At 42.2% G+C, this 21,979-nt stretch overlaps 2 protein-coding genes across 2 annotated transcripts; both read left to right on the top strand.

The window, feature by feature from the left end:
• Nucleotides 1-8,342: 8,342 nt before the first annotated feature.
• LOC130744249 (uncharacterized) lies at nucleotides 8,343-9,071 on the top strand. Its single transcript, XM_057596442.1, has one exon. It carries the CDS (start codon nucleotides 8,343-8,345, stop codon nucleotides 9,069-9,071), a length of 729 nt encoding a protein of 242 aa, XP_057452425.1.
• A 619-nt stretch (nucleotides 9,072-9,690) lies between these two features.
• Nucleotides 9,691-10,293, top strand: LOC130744248 (uncharacterized). Its single transcript, XM_057596441.1, has one exon. The coding sequence runs from the start codon at nucleotides 9,691-9,693 to the stop codon at nucleotides 10,291-10,293; it is 603 nt and encodes a 200-aa protein (XP_057452424.1).
• Nucleotides 10,294-21,979: the final 11,686 nt, after the last annotated feature.

The raw sequence follows: 21,979 nt of genomic DNA, 5'->3' as shown, positions 1-21,979 counted from the left end.
AACGTTAAGGCGCCCTTTCCGGTCCAGGTTAGAGAGAAAAGGCGAAGCTCGCCGGTGGGCGATTGTTCTCCCAAGAAGAGGAAACTAGGTGAGACAAGCTCCCCAGTTGCACCTTGACTGTCTCGGGCAATGGGTCCATTTCGCCCGACCCCATTGTCCCGGATAGCACACACGATTCTTTGGTGCCCGATCAGCACGGTGAGGTGAATGCTTCCCCAGCCGTGGGTACCTCTCGCCCCCTGACTCCAACGGCGGGCCAGCAGCCACCGTCCTCCGTCCGACCTTCGTCTCCTCCGCCTGTCCAGACTACTCATGGTTCATCAGCCCCTAGCTCTCCTAGGGTTGGTGGCGGGGAATAAAATCTTTCCTCGAACCGCCCAAAGTTCCTAGCGAAAACCCGCAGCACGTTTCCCAAGAAGCTATGTCAAATCTTCTCCACGCCGGTTGTCTGTTCACCCAAGTGGCTTGGCAGGCTCAGCCCCTCACCGGAATTGCAGGGCTTCGTCAGGAGGTGGAAAAACTGCATTCTATCAACCTTTAGGCCAACGAGACCTGCTCCAAGTTGGCCAACCAGTTGGCATCTCAGGTGGATAAGACAAAGAAGATGCAGAAGAAACTCGCGAAAGCAAAGCTTGCACAAGTAGCGGCGGACGAGAAAGAGAGGAAGCTTGAAGCCCAGGTTGAGGAGCTCCGTAAGGACCTTGGCGCCAAGGAGGTCATCATTGCTTCTCAGGAGGAAACCCTTGCTGCTAAGGACAAGGAGATTGCTGATTTGCGCCAAAGACTGGCGGACCAGGGTAAGGTACTTGCTGAGGCCCGGTCGGATTTGGAATCGAAATGCAAACTCTTGGCTGAGAAGGATGACCAGGCCATCGCCTTGGAGAAGCAGATAAGGAGGGAGGCTGCTCATGCGGCGGCTAATGAGCGTATTCGCGGCTTCCTAATTGCCAAGGCTCAAGTCAAGCACCTCCATCCCACTATTAACCTTGACCTCCTGGGGACTTTTAAGAAGATTACCCCCACCGGACTGGAGTGTTCAGAAGATCCGCCAGAAGTTGCTCTCGTTGACCTTGGAGACGCTGTGGAATAAGAGAAAAAGATATAATGTTAACTCATTTCAAGTTATTATAACGCTTAGTACCTCTTTACTTCGTTTAAATTTTTTGTTTGTATTTTACTTTCAAGTTAATCGATTCAGCTCTACTTCTTTATGTTTTACGCTTGTTTTAGCGCTTTTTAGAGTTTTTCTCTCTCGCACCCCCCATAGTTCCCTTGTTTCTGAATTACGTCTGACGACATTGATGTTGAGCCTTGTTTAACTAGGACTTTTGCTCAGTTTTTGAACTAAGGCTTTGTCCACACCGTATTTCCCGTAAGAGCAGGTGCGGCCTCGCCAGTTTTGTCCTGTCGAGGACTTATTGCTGCTGGGGACTCAATGACCATATAGGTTTACCCAGACTTATGCCAAGTTAGGTTCGCTCGCCCATATTTCGGGGAGGTTTTTAGGATAAGAAGCTTATCCGCACACATCGCCAACGAGTGACGACGAGCTGCGTCGGCTTTTTCGGAGCAATCACCCAGACATCAAGGTCGTGTTGGGATTGCCACCTTTAGGGAATTTTTCCCACCTAGCTCTCGCCGCAATTCAGTGTGATTGAATTTTCTGGATACAATTTTTGTATTTTCAATCAGACGTGATAGTCAACAAACTCCCGAGATGGAGAACAAGAATGTGTCTTTGTTTTTACTATTTAGGCGCTTTGGCCAACAAACTCCTGAAATGGAGAACAAGAATATGCTTCTTCGTTTTAAACCCTTCAATCTTCGCGAGACGCGCTCAGCTGATCATCCTCGCGCCGAAGCATGCTCCTTATCAATCCTTTAGCTGTAATAGTATTTCAGGCTCGCCGCGTATAGGAGCGCATCACTCGCCTTCCGTCTAAGCTCTCCAGGTGATAAGACCCCTTTCCTAAGGCCTTCAAAATTTTGTAGGGGCCTTCCCAGATTGGACTCAACTTGTTGCTAGTGTTCTCGGTTCGTTTCTTAAGCACCAGGTCCCCCTTCTGCATCGCCCTCGGACGTACTTTCGAGTCATACATCGCCGCAGCTCGCTGCTTCATCGCAGCCTCTCTGATGCGAGCCTCATCGTGTGTTTCCGATAACAAATCTAACTTCACCGCCATGTTGGAAGAATTCTCGCCCTCAAACCGCGGCGCTGTTCGCCAAGAACTATTGTCTATTTCTACGGGCAACATATCGTCCGCCCTATAGGCCATCCTAAATGGAGTTTCTGCGTTGTATTGTAGGACCAGATTACAACCGGGAGTTCGTCCAAACAGGCTCCCTTCGCCTCCGAGAGCCCGCGCTTCAAACCTCGCAGGATTACCTTATTTGCTGACTCTGCTTGCCCGTTAGTTTGAGGATGTTCCACTGAAGAGAACCTTCTCTGAATACCCATCTCTTCGCAGAATTCTCTTGTTTGGTTTCTTGCAAACTGCGTCCCATTATCTGAAACGATAGCCCTTGGTACCCCGAACCGGCATACGATTCCTTTCTTGTAAAAACTTACGATTTTGGCTGCAGTAATGCTTGCAAGGGGTTCGAGGATGAACTTCATTTGTGACCTGGCGGTGGGGAAAGGTCTGACGAGGTCAACTCCCCACATGGCGAAGGGCCATAGGGAGCTGATCGTGGCCAATTGTTTCGGCGGGGCCCTGGGCAAGTCTGCAAATACTTGAGACTTATCGCATTTCTTCACGAATTCTGCACAGTCTTTTCTTATCGTGGGCCAGTAAAAACTCGCTCTGAGGTCTTTGCTTGCCAGAGACCTTCCTCCGATGTGGCTATCGCAAACCCCCCGTGAACCTCTGCCTTAACAGCCTCATACTTCCCAGGTGGAAGACACCTCAAGAGGGGCGAACTAAATCCTCGTCGAAAGAGTATCCCATCGAGTAACGTGTAGTGTCCCACCTCTCTCCTTTGTTCCTTTGAGTACTTCACTACCTGACTTGGCTCTCCCGCCAAGATATCTACGATGGGGTCCATCCAAGTTTCTTGACGGTCAACTGAGGCTACCAACTCTCCTTCTATGCTAGGATTGGCGAGCGTCTCTTGGATCACACTTCGATTATTTCCAGGCTTCCGAGTGCTTGCCAATTTTGCTAGGGCGTCCGCCCTTTGATTCTGCGCCCTTAGCACGAACTCAACTACGACCTCTTGCAATCGACCCATCAGTAGCCGTACGCGCTCCAGATATTTTATCAAGGCGGGTTCCTTCACCTGGAATTCCCCATGTATTTGGTTTGCCACTAGCAGCGAGTCCGTTCTAACCAGCAAACTGTCGATTTGCACCTCAATTGCTAGCTTTAGACCTGCGATCAGAGCCTCATATTCTGCCTGATTATTGCTGGCTTTAAACTCGAATCTGAGGGACTGCTCTAATACTAACTCCCCAGGACCTTGTAGCGTGACCCCTGCTCCACTTCCGTTGTCGTTCGACGACCCATCAACAAACAACGTCCATTGCGTGCTCACCTTCTCACCGTCTTCGGGCGTTAACTCCACCACAAAATCAGCTAAAGTCTGCGCGACGAGTCTTCCTGACAAATCTGGCTTCTGCAACACCTGTCACAGAGGAAGATCGCACGATCGCTGACGGAAAAATACAAGTGCAAAGGAAGACCCTGGACAGGCTTCGATAGAACGGGAGGTGCGGACAACATCTCTTTAAGGCGGTTTTAGGCTTCTTCGCACTCTGAACTCCATTCAAACGTCGCGTTCTTCATAAGGCATTTGAAGAATGTAACATCCCACCAACCAGGTAACGACCTTATATGGGACACGAAACCCTAGAAAGTTAGAATAGGCAAATACGCACTAACAATCTAACTATACTATATAATATATATATAATATGTGTGTGTGTAAGCATGTATGCGTGAATATTTTACTATATTGCTTGTTTGCACGTAAACCGAGACGTCAGTCAATCGACTTTAAATCGACCCGGCAATAAAAGTACCAAGGACATGGTCACAGTAACCCCAAAAAGAGGATGAACTTGAGATAGAGGTAGGATAGGCTAAATAGATGATCTGATCACATCTCTTGACAATGATAAACACATTGTCTCAGAGTGATTGAAGCCCGAACCAAGCTAAAAGAGTGATACTTTAACCACTCCAAGGAGATGATATTGAACCTTGAGAGGGGAAATACACTCTAGTCTAGCACTAACAAACCTGAACCAGTATAATATTGCATCAGTTTTGTCCCGACATGGAAAATAATAAAGAAATCGACCAATCGGAACCCTAGGATTTGTGTGCCGCTGACTCAAGCATGCAATCATCCATTGCACCATGCAAGCATCACTTATGATTACTTATGCAGCCTCCCAAACTCCTCCCACGCAACCAGAAACCCTAGGTTAATCACCATGCATGAAAACCCATTGGTGGTGCAACCTTGAAAATGCTTAAGCTTGGATTAGCCATTTAATCACTTTTCAGCCTATATTAACGGTACCATTCGACTCCACACGACCCTAGCATCACATTGAGTCCCTTGAAACCCTCAGAGAGTGCCCAGAGAGCTTGAGAGAAGAGAAAAACCGAGAGGAAGTTCAGAAGCTTCTTCTCTTCGAATCTCTCAATCCAGAGAGAGTTAGACCTTGATTCTTGTCCCATTGTGTTCCTGGAGAGGAGAGGAAGAGAATTGACTATTTGTGGTCAAGTTTTGGTCGAGAAACGAAGCTTTCACCATCTCCGGCGAAGCTCCGGCGACCACCGAACCTGTAACGCGCCTTTTCTTCCACCTCCGAGCACTTCAGCCACACCCACGAGCACCATTCAACTACCCACAACTTGTAGATCAAGTACCAGTACGTGGAGTAGCACGGCGGTCACGTTTCACGATTCTCCGATCGTCTTCTCCAGCGGTCTCTGCGTTATCCGGCGAGTAAGCTTCTGAAATTCGCCAATTTTAGCTTGTTTTCGATCCAAATTGATCCCTTAAGCATGTTAGGACATAGATAGGAAGCTTTAGACTAGTTTTAAGGCCTGAATCGTTAGGAATCAATGAGAACCGATCAAAGGTCTTTGGAGCTCGAAGAAGCTATCGGGTTGAGCTTCTGAGAGTGAATTGGCCTGCAAACTGGATTAGTTTATGCTTCTGGAACGTCATAGGAGCTTTTAGGATAGTTAATTATAGCAATAGAGCCCTGAAGAGGAAAGCCCCAATTTCACCTTGTAGGCAGCCCCTGAAATCGTGAATTGGCACTGTTAGAGTGTCCAGAACTTGAAATTGATGATTCCATTGAACTCAGAAGGTAGAAAACTATAGGAATAGGCTATTAGATGTTAACATTAGGCTTAGTAAAATAAGTGATTCTGAACCTGAGTTTATGCTGAGAACAGTAAAATTAGCTAAATAGAACCTGAAACCAGTTGGATAATAGCCAGGTAAAGACTTAGGAATTGTAACTTAGTCATAGCATTGATTTACATAATATGGCTTAAGTAATTAGAAATAATTAAGTAGAAATATTTTAGCTTAAGTTAGATTATTAGATTAATGACTTAGAAATAGTGAAATTAGATTGTGAAGATATATAGGATATGAGGACAGAAATGGTAACATGGAAGGAATTATAGGAATTAGCTATTAGAAAATGAAATTAGTTTGCATAATATAACTAGATGATTAAGTTGTTGTTTTTAAAATTAGTAATTAACCTAAGTGGATGATTTAGTGACTTAAAACTAATTAGGTCAGATTAGTGGACATGCAAAATATAGGTTATGCCCTAGTTAGTTGAGATCAAGGCTAAGTTAGAATGAAGCTAGTTTGATAGCAAAAAGGAATAATAATAATAATAATAATAATAATAATAATAATAGTAACGAACGATTTAATGCCTCGATTAGCTTATCTTGACCCAAGCATAATCAATGATGCAGACGGAGCTATCTCAGACACACACGATCCTCTATTGGTAAAGGTTAAAGGTAAGGGGGTTATATAAGACCTTGTCTTGGTACACAACTAATAAGTTGAACGTCATTACGGTAGAAAGCATATTATTACTTGCTTATATGTTATTGGATGCATGATTGGATGTTGTGCTTGAAGAGTGAATGTTGGATGAATTATTGTGCTGAATTGCTGTGACTGTGATCCATGATTGAAGTGATGCACAGTAGAAAGGGATGATAGTACACTATGGGATATAGTGGTACTTAGGATTATAAGTGACATGGTATTAGGATTGTTCCTGATACGCAAAGCATCTGAGGTAGTGGGAAGAGGGAAAAGATAATCCCCGATTTAATGTGTTATTGATGCTTGGTTTTGAAAATTAAACCACCTATAACACCTTAGGATTACCCGTAGGATAGGTAGAGCAATAAAATGAATAATGATAGTAATATAGGCAAGTGAGCCCTTTTCGCTAAGCAATTAAAAGTACATAACCATTAACGGCGGATTAGAACTCCCGCTTGTATTCCTAGAACTACTTGATCTTATCAAAGATCCCACCTCGATAATTACAATGGTGTACTTACTTTAAGTAAGGCAACAAATGCTTGTTTCTAATTTATTAGAAACTTAATGGAAGTATAAGGGGGAGATGATTGATATTTGAAAATACACTTAAGGAGCAATAAGGAGTAGGAAAGTACTATCACTACCACTAAGAGAGTGGGAATACAGAGACGCCAAAGGTGGTCATGTTCAGAGATGAATTGACCCGGGATTTACGCGATGGCCCTACCTCGCCATCAGCTACCGGCAGGGTCCCGGAAAGGCCGACCTGATGTGATGTAACAAGGACCGCATAGTCGTGTACTTCTGTTTGTGAGCTACTGAGCGATCATTGTCCGGTAAAGAGTGGACTGTAAGGAGTGTCCATGTTCCCGTGACGACTTTCCGAAGATAACGAAGCAATAGCTTCGGGCCCTTAAATTATACTCATCACATGATAAATAAAATAATAAAAAGGTTGGCGATGAACTCACCATTTCCTACGAAGTAGTGAGAGAAGTCAATTCGAAGGACGGAGGAATAAAGTTGATTTAACCATGTTGCATTATTGATTGTGTTTGTTAACATGTGTGTGATTAATGATATGTTGGCTTATGTCTTAACGCTTATCTTATCTGATGTGTATTGTTGTGCAAGTTGCGTATGACTCACCCTTGCACTTATTTTTATAAAAGTAGATAACAGGTGTGACAGTGAGCTTCCCTCCAGTCCTCGCGATGCACGCTGATTTCCCGTCTCGTGCTGGCTGGCATGTTGACCCAGTTACCGGATACTGCTTTTATCAGGGACTCACAATTTTGTGGTGCAGGGATCCAGGAGCAGGACACATCGGTTTCCCAGTGACACTTCCGATGGTGTTCTCATTCTTCCTGCCGACCCACGCTGAGCAAGTAGGTTCGCGGAGTCCAGGCAGTCCACAGGTGCCATATCCACAGGCAGGCGAGCCCATGGAGACCGGAGAGCCTATCCCAGCAGTACCAGTCACCGTGGTGAGCCCACCGGGATCCCAAGATCAGAGAGTTCCGCAGACCTAGGAGTCTATGGGATCTCCTTCACCCCGGAGGAACTTGTCTGGCTTTCGGGTCACAGCCCGCAAGCGAGTGAGATCCCCTAGATTCTCCCGAGATGCCAGGATTTACCGTCGCAGATTTCGGAGAGGCGAGGCGTCTGGAGTCAGAGAGTCAGAGCAGGGTCCGACAGCAGAGCCAGGGTCAGTGCCAGCAGCCAGCGGGGTAGTCAGTGAGGAGGATCCGGAGCAGGAAGATCTGAGGGGATGAAGTCATCTGGTCCGAGTTTCTGATGATGATGATGATGATTTATGTTTCCGTTTCTGTATTCTGACTACCTGTACCAGACTATGTGTTTGAGGGCACTGTGTTCTCTTTATGTGTTGTCTTCTTATCTGTAGACTTATGCGGTGGATCCGTCCACCAACTATGCATGCTATGTATGATTTGTGTGGTTTATATCGTTATTCTCTGTAGTCTTAAGTCAGGAGGACGGAATGCCTAGGGATGTTAAGGGAGACGCTCGAGTACTCTTTACTCTTGCGATCCCGACCTAATGAGGAAACCCTAAGTAGAAAAAAAAAATTCACTATTTCACGTAGCGTGCTCACTCCTGAGTGATGGAGTTAGGGAGACTCGTCACTTAAGGAAGGGGACGCCACACGGGTTGGTATCAGAACAGTGATTCGTCGGCCTAGGGTTAGAAGCCTACTAGGGAATCTAGGATAGGTAGTTGAGGTCATAGGAAACTAATCACTCTGTGAATTTCAGGAAAGGATGATGGCAGCAATGGCAAGAGCTTTTGAACAACTTACCGCTTTCTTGACCGAGCAAGCGGAAAGAGCTGGGAATGGAGGTGGACACCAACCAGCGGAAGAGGATGTCTACCACGGATTGGACAAGTTTTTGAAGCGAGATCCGCCAAATTTTGAAGGGGGTTACAATCCCGATGGAGCGTATGAGTGGATCCGAGAATTAGATAGGATTTATGAGACGTTAGTATGTGCTGACCCGCGTAAGGTTGCTTTTGCTAGTTATTTACTTTCAGGAGAAGCTAGGACATGGTGGACTGGAGTAAGAGGAAGGATAACTCCAGCGGAAGGAGCCATAACCTGGGAGATCTTTAGGAATCCATTTCTGAAAAAGTACTTCCCGGCGAACACAAAGGGGAGGAAAGAGATGGAATTCTTGGAGTTAAGGCAAGGTATGATGTCAGTAGGAGAGTATGCAGCTAAGTTTGAAGAATTGTGTCGGTTCCACCCGTATTATAGTGTAGCAGCTGATGAGACCTCAAAGTGTGACAAGTTTGAATATGGACTGAGGCCAGACATCAGGACTGCTGTGGGACATGACCAGATTCGGAACTTTGCTACTCTGGTAGAGAAGTGTAGGATTTTTGAGGAAAACGAGAAGTCTAGGAAGGAGTACTTGAGGGGAAAAGGTGTTAACAAGGCCCCGAAGAAGAAGGAAGAGAGAAGGAAGCCATACTTTAGGCCACCCGAGCAAGTGAGGAACTAGTTCGGAAATCGAACAAGAGGATTTAGATTCCACAACAGGACAAGTGGGTTTAAACCTAACAATCCATTCTGCGTGAGATGCCGAAAGAATGGACATTGTGCTCCGGAGTGTAGAGCCGTGTTAGGGGAACATGCTAGTACACAGGCCAGCGGAAATGGGAATCGAAACCCTACCGCTACAACAGGCGAGGGAAGTAGGAGAGGAGCACCGGCACCGAGAGATTAGCAAGGATATATGTGAAAGAAGTAGTGAGACATCATGGAATACCGGCAAGCATAGTTTCGGATAGAGATCCGGATTTACATCACAATTTTGGAAGAGCCTACACAAAGCCTTGGGAACAAACTTGAAGTTTAGCTCAGCATATCACCCCCAGACAGACGGACAGACAGAAAGAACCATTCAAACACTGGAAGATATGTTGCGAACATGCGCTATAGAAGAGCAAAGCAGTTGGGAAGATTGTTTGCCATTAGTGTAGTTTTCATATAACAATAGTTTCCACTCAAGCATAGGAATGGCACCATTTGAAGCATTGTACGGAAGGAAGTGTAGAACCCCGTTAAGTTGGTTTGATGAAGGAGATAAGCTACTACTAGGACCCGACATAGTGTAGGATATGTCAGAAAAGGTGAAAGGAATTAGGGAGAAGCTTAAGATAGCACAGGATAGGCAGAAAGCTTACTATGATCGTAGGAGAAAGCCTTTAGAGTTTGAAGCGAGAGACCATGTTTTCCTCAGAGTTAACCCAATTACAGGGATAGGAAGGTCAATTAAGTCGAAAAAGCTTACACCAAAATATTTAGGACCTTACCAAATCCTTAGGAAAGTAGGAACATCAGCCTACCAGGTGGCGCTACCGCCATCTTTGTCAAACTTGCACGATGTGTTTCATGTTTCCCAAACAAAGAAAGACATTCCCGACCCTTCTCATGTGATAAAACCTGAACATATACAACTCAAGGAGAACTTAACATACACGGCCGAACCTAAAAAGATATTGGATAGGAGGATGAAACAACTTAGGAAAAAGGAAATCCCATTAGTGAAAGTAGCTTGGAGTGAAGGGGAAAATGAGGAAGCTACTTGGGAATTAGAGGAGGATATGAGAAGGACATACCCTCAACTGTTTAGTATCTTAGGATGTGAATTTCGAGGACGAAATTCTCAAAAAGGAGGGGAGAGTGTAACATCCCACCAACCAGGTAACGACCTCATATGAGACACGAAACCCTAGAAAGTCAGAATAGGAAAATACGCACTAACAATCTAACTATACTATATAATATATATATATATATATATATATATATATATATAATATGTGTGTGTGTATGCATGTATGCGTGAATATTTTACTATATTGCTTGTTTGCACGTAAACCGAGAGGTCGGTCAATCGACTTTAAATCGACCCGGCAATAAAAGTACCAAGGACATGGTCACAGTAACCCCAAAAAGAGGATGAACTTGAAATAGAGGTAGGATAGGCTAAATAGATGATCTGATCACATCTCTTGACAATGATAAACGCATTGTCTCAGAGTGATTGAAGCCCGAACCAAGCTAAAAGAGTGATACTTTAACCACTCCAAGGAGATGATATTGAACCTTGAGAGGGGAAATACACTCTAATCTAGCACTAACAAACCTGAACCAGTATAATATTGCATCAGTTTTGTCCCGACATGGAAAATAATAAATAAATCGACCAATCGGAACCCTAGGATTTGTGTGCCGCTGACTCAAGCATGCAATCAGCCATTGCACCATGCAAGCATCACTTCTGATTACTTCTGCAGCCTCCCAAACTCCTCCCACGCAACCAGAAGCCCTAGGTTAATCACCATGCATGAAAACCCATTGGTGGTGCAACCTTGAAAATGCTTAAGCTTGGATTAGCCATTTAATCACTTTTCAGCCTATATTAACGGTACCATTCGACTCCACACGACCCTAGCATCACATTGAGTCCCTTGAAACCCTCAGAGAGTGCCCAAAGAGCTTGAGAGAAGAGAAAAACCGAGAGGAAGTTCAGAAGCTTCTTCTCTTCGAATCTCTCAAACCAGAGAAAGTTAGACCCTGATTCTTGTCCCATTGTGTTCTTGGAGAGGAGAGGAAGAGAATTGACTATTCGTGGTCAAGTTTTGGTCGAGAAACGAAGCTTTCACCATCTCTGGCAAAGCTCCGGTGACCACCGAACCTGTAACGCGCCTTTTCTTCCACCTCCGAGCACTTCAGCCACACCTTCGAGCACCATTCAACTCCCCACAACCTGTAGATCAAGTACCAGTACGTGGAGTAGCACGGCGGTCACGTTTCACGATTCTCCGATCGTCTTCTCCGGCGGTCTCTGCGTTTTCCGGTGAGTAAGCTTCTGAAACTTGCTAATTTTAGCTTGTTTTCGATCCAAATTGATCCCTTAAGCATGTTAGGACATAGATAGGAAGCTTTAGACTAGTTTTAAGGCCTGAATCGTTAGGAATCAATGAGAACCGATCCAAGGTCTTTGGAGCTCGAAGAAGCTATCGGGTTGAGCTTCTGAGAGTGAATTGGCCTGCAAACTGGATTAGTTTATGCTTCTGGAATGTCATAGGAGCTTTTAGGATAGTTAATTATAGCAATAGAGCCCTGAAGAGGAAAGGCCTAATTTCACCTTGTAGGCAGCCCCTGAAATCCTGAATTGGCATTGTTAGAGTGTACAGATGTTGAAATTGATGATTCCATTGAACTCAGAAGGTAGAAAACTATAGGAATAGGCTATTAGATGTTAACATTAGGCTCAGTTTATAGATTTCTTAGTTTGCAAGTAGACTTTGAATTGAGTGCTTAAAATAAGTGATTCTGAACCTGAGTTTAAGCTGAGAACAGTAAAATGAGCTTAATAGTACATGAAACCAGTAGGATAATAACCAGGTAAAGACTTAGGAATTGTAACTTAGTCATAGCATTAATTTACATAATATGGCTTAAGTAATTAGAAATATTTTAGCTTAAGTTAGATTATTAGATTAATGACTTAGAAATAATGAAATCAGATTGTGAAGATGTATAGGATATGATGACAGAAATGGTAACATGGAAGGAATTATAGGAATTAGCTATTAGAAAATGAAATTAGTTTGCATAATATAACTAGATGATTAAGTTGTTGTTTTTAAAATTAGTAATTAACCTAAGTGGATGATTGTAAGACCCAAGTTTTTAAGCTTAGAATAAGTGGAAGAGATTTCCATTTACGATTAGGTTTGACGTATTGTGAAGGGAAACCTGAACAAGAGTTTATTAAATGAAATAGAATTATGAAGGAGAAAGTTCAGGAAAAGTCTAAGGAGTGCATCATAATCGATAAAAGTTATAGCACGATCGTTACACGCTTAAACCTAGGGCAGAAACCCTAGGAAATAGCTAGTTTTCACTTAAAGGCACGATGGAAGCTAATTCAAAAAATCTTCAGAGAAACGTTAGAACTTCTCTTATACCATATATAACAAGCGTTTTGAGGCGAAACTCTAGGATCTACGAACGTCCGATTCCAATCATCGGAAGTTTGCCGAAACTAAAACCCTAATAGTTCAAAAACCCTAGAATCAACCGACGATGAAGAATTTTTCTATTCAGAGCTTAAAATTAAGATTCTACACGCGTACACCCATTTCTCTTGATGATTTCAATCTTTCTTCAGAAGGAAGTTTTCTATTCCGACATTCGATGCAAAAAGTAACTTATCGGGTAAAATAGTTTTACACCGACTTTGCATTAGTTACCAAAAATACAAGGAGACCTCATTTTAGTTTTGGAATTCTTTCGCCAAAACCTATCTTAGAATTCACGGAGAATGAAGCCGGAAAAATCAGATTCGCGAAACTTTCATTTTCCCGCGTTTTGCCAACCTCTATATATAGCAAGAAAAGGAGAAAAAATGGCAAAAACTTCACCATTTTCTCTCCAAATCCGCAAGCTTCACCAAGAGAGGAGGAAGAAGAGCTTTTGTTCATTTCTTGCTTGATCGTTGATTCGACAGTTGCTGCTTGAAGGTATCGAGGTATAGTCGCTAATCCTTACCTCTGATCGTCTTTTCCATAGCTTTTCTCTATGTCTTTCTGTGCTCATAGTTTTGAGGTTTTTGCAAAACTATCCTGATAATTCCATTTTTGATTATAAACATCTTCCCTACGTTCTCCTGAGTATGTTTAGCTAATAATACTCCGCCGATTCTCGAAAAACTACCGTCGAGTTTCAATTCTGCTTAAAATACCCATTTTGGGGTAAAGCTTCGTCCTTTGGGCTGAAAACTATCGCCTTAGCTTAGTGCTAGTAGGATTAGTTGTCATAAACGTCATTGGTGACGTCCCCATCCAATTTGCTTTTTGAAATTTCAGTTTTGAATTTCTGAGCTAAAGATAATGACCAAAATACCCCTGCGACAGTTTTTGATCCGATAATTTTTCCGAGTTTAGAATACCCTTAGTTACGGCTAATGATAGCATAGGAACCAAGTTTGATCGAAGAAAAATCGACCCACCTATTTGTGAATAGTGGCCGAGAGCTATAGAGGAGGAGGAGGGAAATTTCTTTTTCAAAAACTTGTCCTTTCGCGCTAGATTATCGTACCTCGGAGTATGTATTACTTCGTGTAACCTTAGGGAGTATTGATTACTGAGTTTCTGATAGTTTTTGATGGAATTCTGTGGTTTTACTCTAAAGGTGCTTTTGAGGATTTTCCCGAGGAACAAGGCTTTGCTTGTGAAGAAGAGTTCGAGGACAACCCTGGAGAATCTTCAGGTGAGGGCTACTCACTGAATCTTTAGTTAATGCTTAGGGTCGATGCTTTCGACATTGATTTACTGTTTATGCACTTGTTTGTGTTTGATTGGAAAAATGTTTTCTGAGGCTTCGGCTGACAATGTAGATGATTCATCTACCACTATGTTTTTGAGATTGACTTACATGCTATGTGCTATGTGGGTAATCTAGGATGTGTGATGCATGCTTTATATGCTAAGTGCTAAGTGATTATTCTAGAATGTGCTGATAAATGACATGTATGTTGGCTGTGTTGATTTAACTATGTCTTTCACTCATATCTGTGATTCTGAGTAATGAGAATAGCGGGCAGGTCATGCCGATTTTATTTTGAGATTTTGGGGAAAGTTTGATAGGACGAATGAGATTCGGGCCTTGTTATGGTGTTTCATGGATCGAGACATTCTCTGGAGTCATTTGGGGATTAGGAGATCCCGAGAACTTATAAGTTTCTGCGATAAGACTAAAAGGATATTATTTTGTAAAGAAAACTCATAAGGCATTAAACAACCTCTAAATCTTCAAATAATGATAATACACTCGAAAGGAAGCTTTGGAGGCAAATCTTAGTTTTGGAAAGCGAGAAGTGTTGTCGGATCCAAGTGTTGAGAAGAATTGTAAGTTTTGAGTATGTTGATACTCTTATGCTCTGGGAGCAGTTGTGTTGTTAGGCTATCCAAGGGATGAGCCGAGGAGCTTCACTGAGGCGTGAGACCTTGTGAATGCGGGATACTCCACTGAGGCGTGAGACCTTGTGGAAAGCATGGATCTTCACTGAGGCGTGAGACCTCGTGAACAGCATGAAGCTTCACTAAGGCGTGAGGCCTTGTGAATGCGTGAAACTTCACTGAAGCGTGAGACTTCGTGCAAGTGTGTAAATTCACTGGGGCGTGAGACCCCGTGAAAGCATAAAACTTCACTGAAGCGTGAGACTTTGTGAATGTGTGAGACTCCACTGAAGCGTGAGACTTCGTGAGAGCATTGATGACTCGAAGAGTTATCGTGAGTGGTTGCACTCTTTTTATGATTAATTGTATTTTGTCGCAGAATCGACTTTTACCTTAGGGTATGCTTTTAGAGACAATAAGTTAGCTAGAACACGTGGCGACGTGTCGAGTGAGGTCGGAGACGTTGTTTGGCTAATCGCATTGCATTCATGCATACATAGGAGGTTAATACACGGCGTGATACCGGACCTCGGTGAATTCCAAAATGTCGTCGGATTCCAAAATGGTCATAAGACCCGGATTTCCGTGTAAGAGCGTTTGTAGACGACTCTTGTAGCAGACCGAAATGGCAGACCTACGGGTTACGGCTGATCTGACTACCGTTGTTGTTGGAGTAAGAGACACGCGGGCAGAAATGGTCCCACCGTTGCTGGTGCTAGGATTGATCCGTTTGATGTCCATCCGTTTCCGGAATGCATTTGGTTAACTGGGTTAACCGTCATTTGCATTTCATGCAACATGCATACTAATTTAGTTGCTGAGTGTGATTGTTACTTGTAAATTCTACTTGGAGCATGCTATTTGTTATTACTGTCGTTTATATGCATTGTGGAATATGCAACCCTAGGATGCTATCCCTAGTTATAAGCCTAAGTGGCTAATCTTTTATCGGTATCTATTGGTGGTATTATTTATATAATTCTTTGGAGTTGACTCTCGCGTCTTCTGTGTGTGCTTTGGCGGACTAGGCCTTTTGTCAGATGTCGTTAGCGGGCTGGTTCACGACGGTTCACCCTTCGGGGGGGACTAGGGTTGAGATATTGGAACAGGAGCGCATCGCGGTTGCGAGAGGAGGACGGATGGTGTACATAGACTAGGTCGTTCTGGATTTCGAATTCGGACGACGATCATGCTAGCATGTAGGGTTGAGTGTTAGTGTGAGCTCCTCGAGATGGGATTGGTGTAGGAGTAGAGTCTTAGCTCTGATCGTTATGTTTTCATTTGGGAACCGGGTAGTTTCCCACCTATAGCTTTTTGTGTGGTTTCCTTACGGGAATCACAGAGAGTTGGTTGGACTTAGGATGTCTTGTTTTAGGCCGATTGGGCTAACTTCTTCTCACTTTTGAAGGTTGGTGTTGCGGACACTTCACCTTTACTTTAGTCTGTATAATTTGCCTACGGGCGTTACACTCTTTTCTTCTTTCCGTCACTGGAGGTTACTCGTGACGAGGTTGCTACTTACAGCGGGGGCTGTAATATATATTGTGTATTAGTTCTGCTATCTCTCGCATTTGCGTTTATTTATTTTGGTCTTGGTTATATTATAGACGAAAAAAAATATATTCACGTTTTTCCGCATTAAGTTTATTTTTGGTTACTAAAGTGACGCCACCGAAATCGGGGTGTTACAATGATTTAGTGACTTAAAACTAATTAGGTCAGATTAGTGGACATGCAAAATATAGGTTATACCCTAGTTAGTTGAGATCAAGGCTAAGTTAGAATGAAGCTAGTTTGATAGCAAAAAGGAATAATAATAATAATAATAATAATAATAATAATAATAATAATAATAATAATAATAATAATAGTAACGAACGATTTAATGCCTCGATTAGCTTATCTTGACACAAGCATAATCAATGATGCAGATGGAGCTATCTCAGACACACACGATCCTCTATTGGTAAAGGTTAAAGGTAAGGGGGTTATACAAGACCTTGTCTTGGTACACAACTAAGTTGAACGTCATTACGGTAGAAAGCATATTATTACTTGCTTATATGTTATTGGATGCATGATTGAATTTTGTGTTTGAAGAGTGACTGTTGGATGAATTATTGTGCTGAATTGCTGTGACTGTTCTCCATGATTGAAGTGATGCACAGTAGAAAGGGATGATAGTACACTATGGGATAAAAGTGACATGGTATTAGGATTGTTTCTGATACGCTAAGCATCTGAGGTAGTGGGAAGAGGGAAAGGATAATTCCCGATTTAATGTGTTATTGATACTTGCTTCTGAAAATTAAACCACCTATAACACCTTAGGATTACCCGTAGGATAGGTAGAGCAATAAAATGAATAATGATAGTAATATAGGCAAGTGAGCCCTTTTCACTAAGCAATTGAAAGTACATAACCATTAACGGCGGATTAGAACTCCCGCTTGTATTCCTATAACTACTTGATCTTATCAAAGATCCCACCTCTATAATTACTATGGTGTACTTACTTTAAGTAAGGCAGCAGATGCTTGTTTCTAATTTATTAGAAACTTAATGGAAGTATAAGGGGGAGATGATTGATATTTGAAAATACACTTAAGGAGCAATAAGGAGTAGGAAAGTACTGTCACTACCACTAAGAGAGTGGGAATACAGAGACGCCAAAGGTGGTCATGTTCAGAGATGAATTGACCCGGGATTTACGCGATAGCCCTACCTCGCCATCAGCTACCGGCAGGGTCCCGGAAAGGCCGGCCTGATGTGATGTAACAAGGACCGCATAGTCGTGTACTTCTGTCTGTGAGCCATTGAGCGATCATTGTCCGGTAAAGAGTGGACTGTAAGGAGTATCCATGTTCCCGAGACGACTTTCCGAAGATAACGAAGCAATAGCTTCGGGCCCTTAAATTATACTCATCACATGATAAATAAAATAATAAAAAGGTTGGCGATGAACTCACCATTTCCTACGAAGTAGTGAGAGAAGTCAATTCGAAGGACGGAGGAATAAGGTTGATTTAACGATGTTGCATTATTGATTGTGTTTGTTAACATGTGTGTGATTAATGATATGTTGGCTTATGTCTTAACGCTTATCTTACCTGATGTGTATTGTTGTGCAAGTTGTGTATGACTCACCCTTGCACTTATTTTTATAAAATCAGATAACAGGTGTGATAGTGAGCTTCCGTCCAGTCCTCGTGATCCACACTGATTTCCCGTCCCGTGCTGGCTGGCATGTTGACCCAGTTACCGGATACTGCTTTTATTAGGGACTCACAATTTTGTGGGGCAGGGATCTAGGAGCAGGACACATCTGTTTCCCAGTGACACTCCCGATGGTGTTCTCATTCTTCCTGCCGACCCACGTTGAACACGTAGGTCCGCGGAGTCCAGGCTGTCCACAGGTGCCATATCCACAGGCAGGCGAGCCCATGGAGACCGGAGAGCCTATCCCAGCAGTACCAGTCACCGTGGTGAGCCCATCGGGATCCCCAGATCAGAGAGTTCTGCAGACCCAGGAGTCTATGGGATCTCTGATGACCCTATTTTAGTAGTGTTTTTAGGGTCATTTCTGTGGGTGTTTTGAGTGTTTTTGTTGAGTCTCATGTAGTGTTTCATGCATTCTCATGCATTTTTTATCTTTTCTTTAGTCTTTATTTTGCTTTGGTAATTTAGTAGTTTTATAGGGAGTTATGTTGCATTTTAGGTAAAGTTTGGGACTTGCATGGTTTTATTGTGTTAATTGAAGGATCTCTTGTGCTAATAAGCTCTTTGAGCTTCTAGAATTTTCCTTGGCTTGTTGGTTAAGTTTCAGATCAGGAACTGAAGAAGGAAGAAGGCCAATAAGCTTGGAATTGACGGAAAACTTAAAGAGGATTGAAAAGAGAAGTTTCAGAAGCCAAAAAGCCCTTTTCAGGCGAGCTTGAGCGCCTAGGCGCTGGGAATGGGCGCCTAGGCGCCAATTGGGTCCAGAGAGCATGTTTTTGCATGCAATTGGCGCTCAGGCGCTCTGAATTGGCGCATGAGCGCCCAGACTCGACCTGTTTGCCTATAAATAGGCTTTTTGTCATTTCTTTTGTACCTTTTGTCATTTTTATCATATTTTCATAAGTTAGAAGAGAGAGTTTGAGTTCTGAAGCTTGAGGCGCTTTCCCTAAGCCTTTTGTTCCAGGTTTTATCTCTATTTTCTAGCATGGATTTCATAGCCATGTTTGGCTAAAACCCCTTTTGCTTTGGGTTCTTTGTAAGACTTTGAATGTTTTAGCTATCAACCCTTTTCTATTCATGAAGTTTTGAGTAAACCCTTGAATCTCACCTCTATGCTTTATCTTTCAAGCTTGAATGCATGCTAGCTTCTTACTTTTCTATAATCATAACGGTAGTTTGTTGTAGAATTGGGGCTTGTTGTGAGATTACTCCTTCTATACTTGCTGCTAGGAATAGAGGAAGGGTTGGGGTTTGTTGGCCTGACTTGTATGCTTAGTGCTTCTAGCAAATGTTTAGGTTATCAAGGAATTGAACCTATCTTTTGATGAGGAAGGGTTTTCTTTGCGAGGCATCGAAAGACAACTAACTAGGCTAGAACATCAAGGAGAGACTCCGGATTAATTGGATAGGAAGGTTTGCTAAAACTGAATTAGTTGAACAAGAACCCAAGGCAATTTCATCTCTGTTTTTCAATCGCTTTATTACATGATTACTTGTCTCTTACAAACTCAAGAAACAACCAATTATTAAAACTGAATTTTACTTGCTTTTCAACCTTGAACTTGAATCTTAAACTGAACTTGCAATCTAATTCCCTGTGGTTCGATAATTTAAACCCGGAGGTATTCGTACACTTGCGAATTGACCAACAATCTCCTCCACCCCGGAGGAACTTGTCTAGCTTTCGGGTCACAGCCCGCAAACGAGAATTAATAAAGAAGAAATTTGCATTAAGAACAGAACCTCAAGTTTGCAAACACAAGAATATTAAAAATCCTAAGACTAACTATGGAGTTTAGCAACTCATAGTAGAAAAGATGGAGAGAGATATTAGGAGAAGGTGGAGGAGGTGATGGTGAGATGTGGTGAGGTGGTGGTAAGGTGGTGAGATCTAACAAAAGCCTAAACTCACTTATTTATACTAATAAATAAACTTGTTCATCAAGTAACAATCTTTGTTATCTAAATCTTTTCTAAATCTTCATAAAATCGGGCCCACATAAAGGAGTAAGCTGCTGAACAATCAGGCATTCGCGGGTCCCACAAGAAGTCTGAATCTTCAATTGAGGTAAACATGAGAGTTGTAGCTCTTTAAGTCAGCTTCGCGGGCCTTCAATCGGATCCTAATTCGGAGTTCTGTAGCCCAAGATATTATCATTTTAGTGCAGACTGTTCCAGACTCGCAGGATTAGCGACAGCAACTTTTCAAGGCCATTGTGACCATGTTAGAGGCTTGTTATTCAATTGTGCTGAACATGAAAGTTGTAGGGCTTCGAGTGAGCTTTCCAACGACATATTATGGGCTTTATTTCAATATTGCTAGCTCCATATTCAATCTGTTCTAGCAAAACAGTCATAGAAACTAAAAGTGTAGAATTAAGCTCTTTTCCATGAATAATCCAAATAAACACTAATGGTCAAAACATGGCTCAGTCCTAACAATTAAGCACAAAAATGTATATAATGAAGCTTAGAAAGACACACGTAAAGTGCATCAATATGCGCTTATCAAATACCCCCACACTTAACCTTTTGCACTCCTGGGCAAAACTTAACTTCAAAGAAGATTCAGAAAATCAATTATGATAACAAGTACTTCCTAAAACATAAAAACTCAGCTCACACTTATCTTTGAGAGGTAGAAATTCAGATTTATGAGCAAGAAAACAACCACTTCATTTTCCACAAAGATTAGACAAATTAGATTCCATCACCTACATTCCAAGCCAACGAGAAATTGCAAATTGAACATCAAACTTGGATGCATGTGTTATACTCTCTACTCTCAAGTGTTTAGGCTTGTGTTTAATCATGCTTAAGCAACTCTCATCATCTCATGAAAACATGCATCTATCATAGGCTTGACAAGATTCTAACACACCAATTAAATTGAACAAATGCATACAAAGATCAAAGGACTTTTCAAGGTTGTAATGAGGCCAAGGTCAAGGAAGGATTTATGAAAGATATTCAGAGTTAAAACCTTAGGAAAAATAAGAGCAATGAGGAATAATTCAATGAAACTTACTCACAACCCCCAGAATTAACACATTCTTCATTTTCACAACTTCTTTTTATAACATTCACTTCTTTTCCTTTTGTAAGAGTACCTTCCTTCACTTTGTAACTTCACTTTTTTTTTTTCTTTCTTTTTCATTTTTGACATTTGCATATTTTTCTTGTTTTTCTTTCAACTTTTTTTTTTTTGTTTTGCTTGCTTACAATTTATCCACAAGGAAGGTACCTCTTTAGAGAAACTTAGACCATGCATTCAAATAAATCACCCCCGCACTTGTTGAATACTCATTCCCAAGTCAACTCCAAAGCTCTTACATTTCCTAAGGTAAGGTATCATCATTGTTTTTCACTTAGGCTTGTAATGAGCTACAAAAGAATAGAGATATTAGGCTCAAAGGGGTTAAAACAAAGGTTAAAACATGCAAGGTAAGCTTTTTAGGCCAGTAGGTTATTGAAAAAGAATGCCTTATCACTTCAATGTATACACATAAACAACAATTTTAGTCAGAATCAAGTCAAGTTCTGCAGTGCATATAAACATGAGGAAATCACACAAGAAAGAAGAGAATCATGGCAAAGACATTACCATTTAAGTGTTTGGTCCAAATTCTCACAAGGTAGTCTCACATGGCAAGCATATAACACAATGAATCCAAAAAATCAGTTCTCAATGCAAATCATGATGAACTCAAAATGCAAGCAACTTCATCCAAAAGAGATATGAAACTTAACATAAAAGTGGTTACATTACTCACAAACTCAGCATCTCTAAATCTCATTGAAAAAGTGTGAACTCTTTTATTGAAAACAATAAAAACAAAGCAAATAAATTGAAACTGCAAACTATCCTAACTGAGGTTCTACTACTCCTAAATAATATTCCTACCCCCACACTTAAATCACACATTGTCCTCAATGTGAGGCACAAATCATCAAATAAATTAGACAAGTGTAATAGAAGAGAAAGGTTAGGAAAAACCAGGGATCAAGGGAGCTAGCGAGGCATGAAACCTGGTAATGCTCTGAATCTGCTATCACCTGGGTCCGGTGGAGGCCTTGCATTAAGAGGAAGCTCATAGTCTTGAGGCACAACAACGACAATCCACAAGTCAGGTGGCTTTGGAGGGATCTCATCTGCAACAATCTTAACAGACTCAAACTGTTTTCTAGCACCTTCAGCATGACTCATGACAATGAT

Source organism: Lotus japonicus, chromosome 3, assembly GCF_012489685.1.
Source record: "Lotus japonicus ecotype B-129 chromosome 3, LjGifu_v1.2".
NCBI lineage: Eukaryota > Viridiplantae > Streptophyta > Magnoliopsida > Fabales > Fabaceae > Lotus > Lotus japonicus.
The sequence above is the reverse complement of the archived record's forward strand: the minus strand, read 5'-3'. Positions and strand labels throughout refer to the sequence as shown.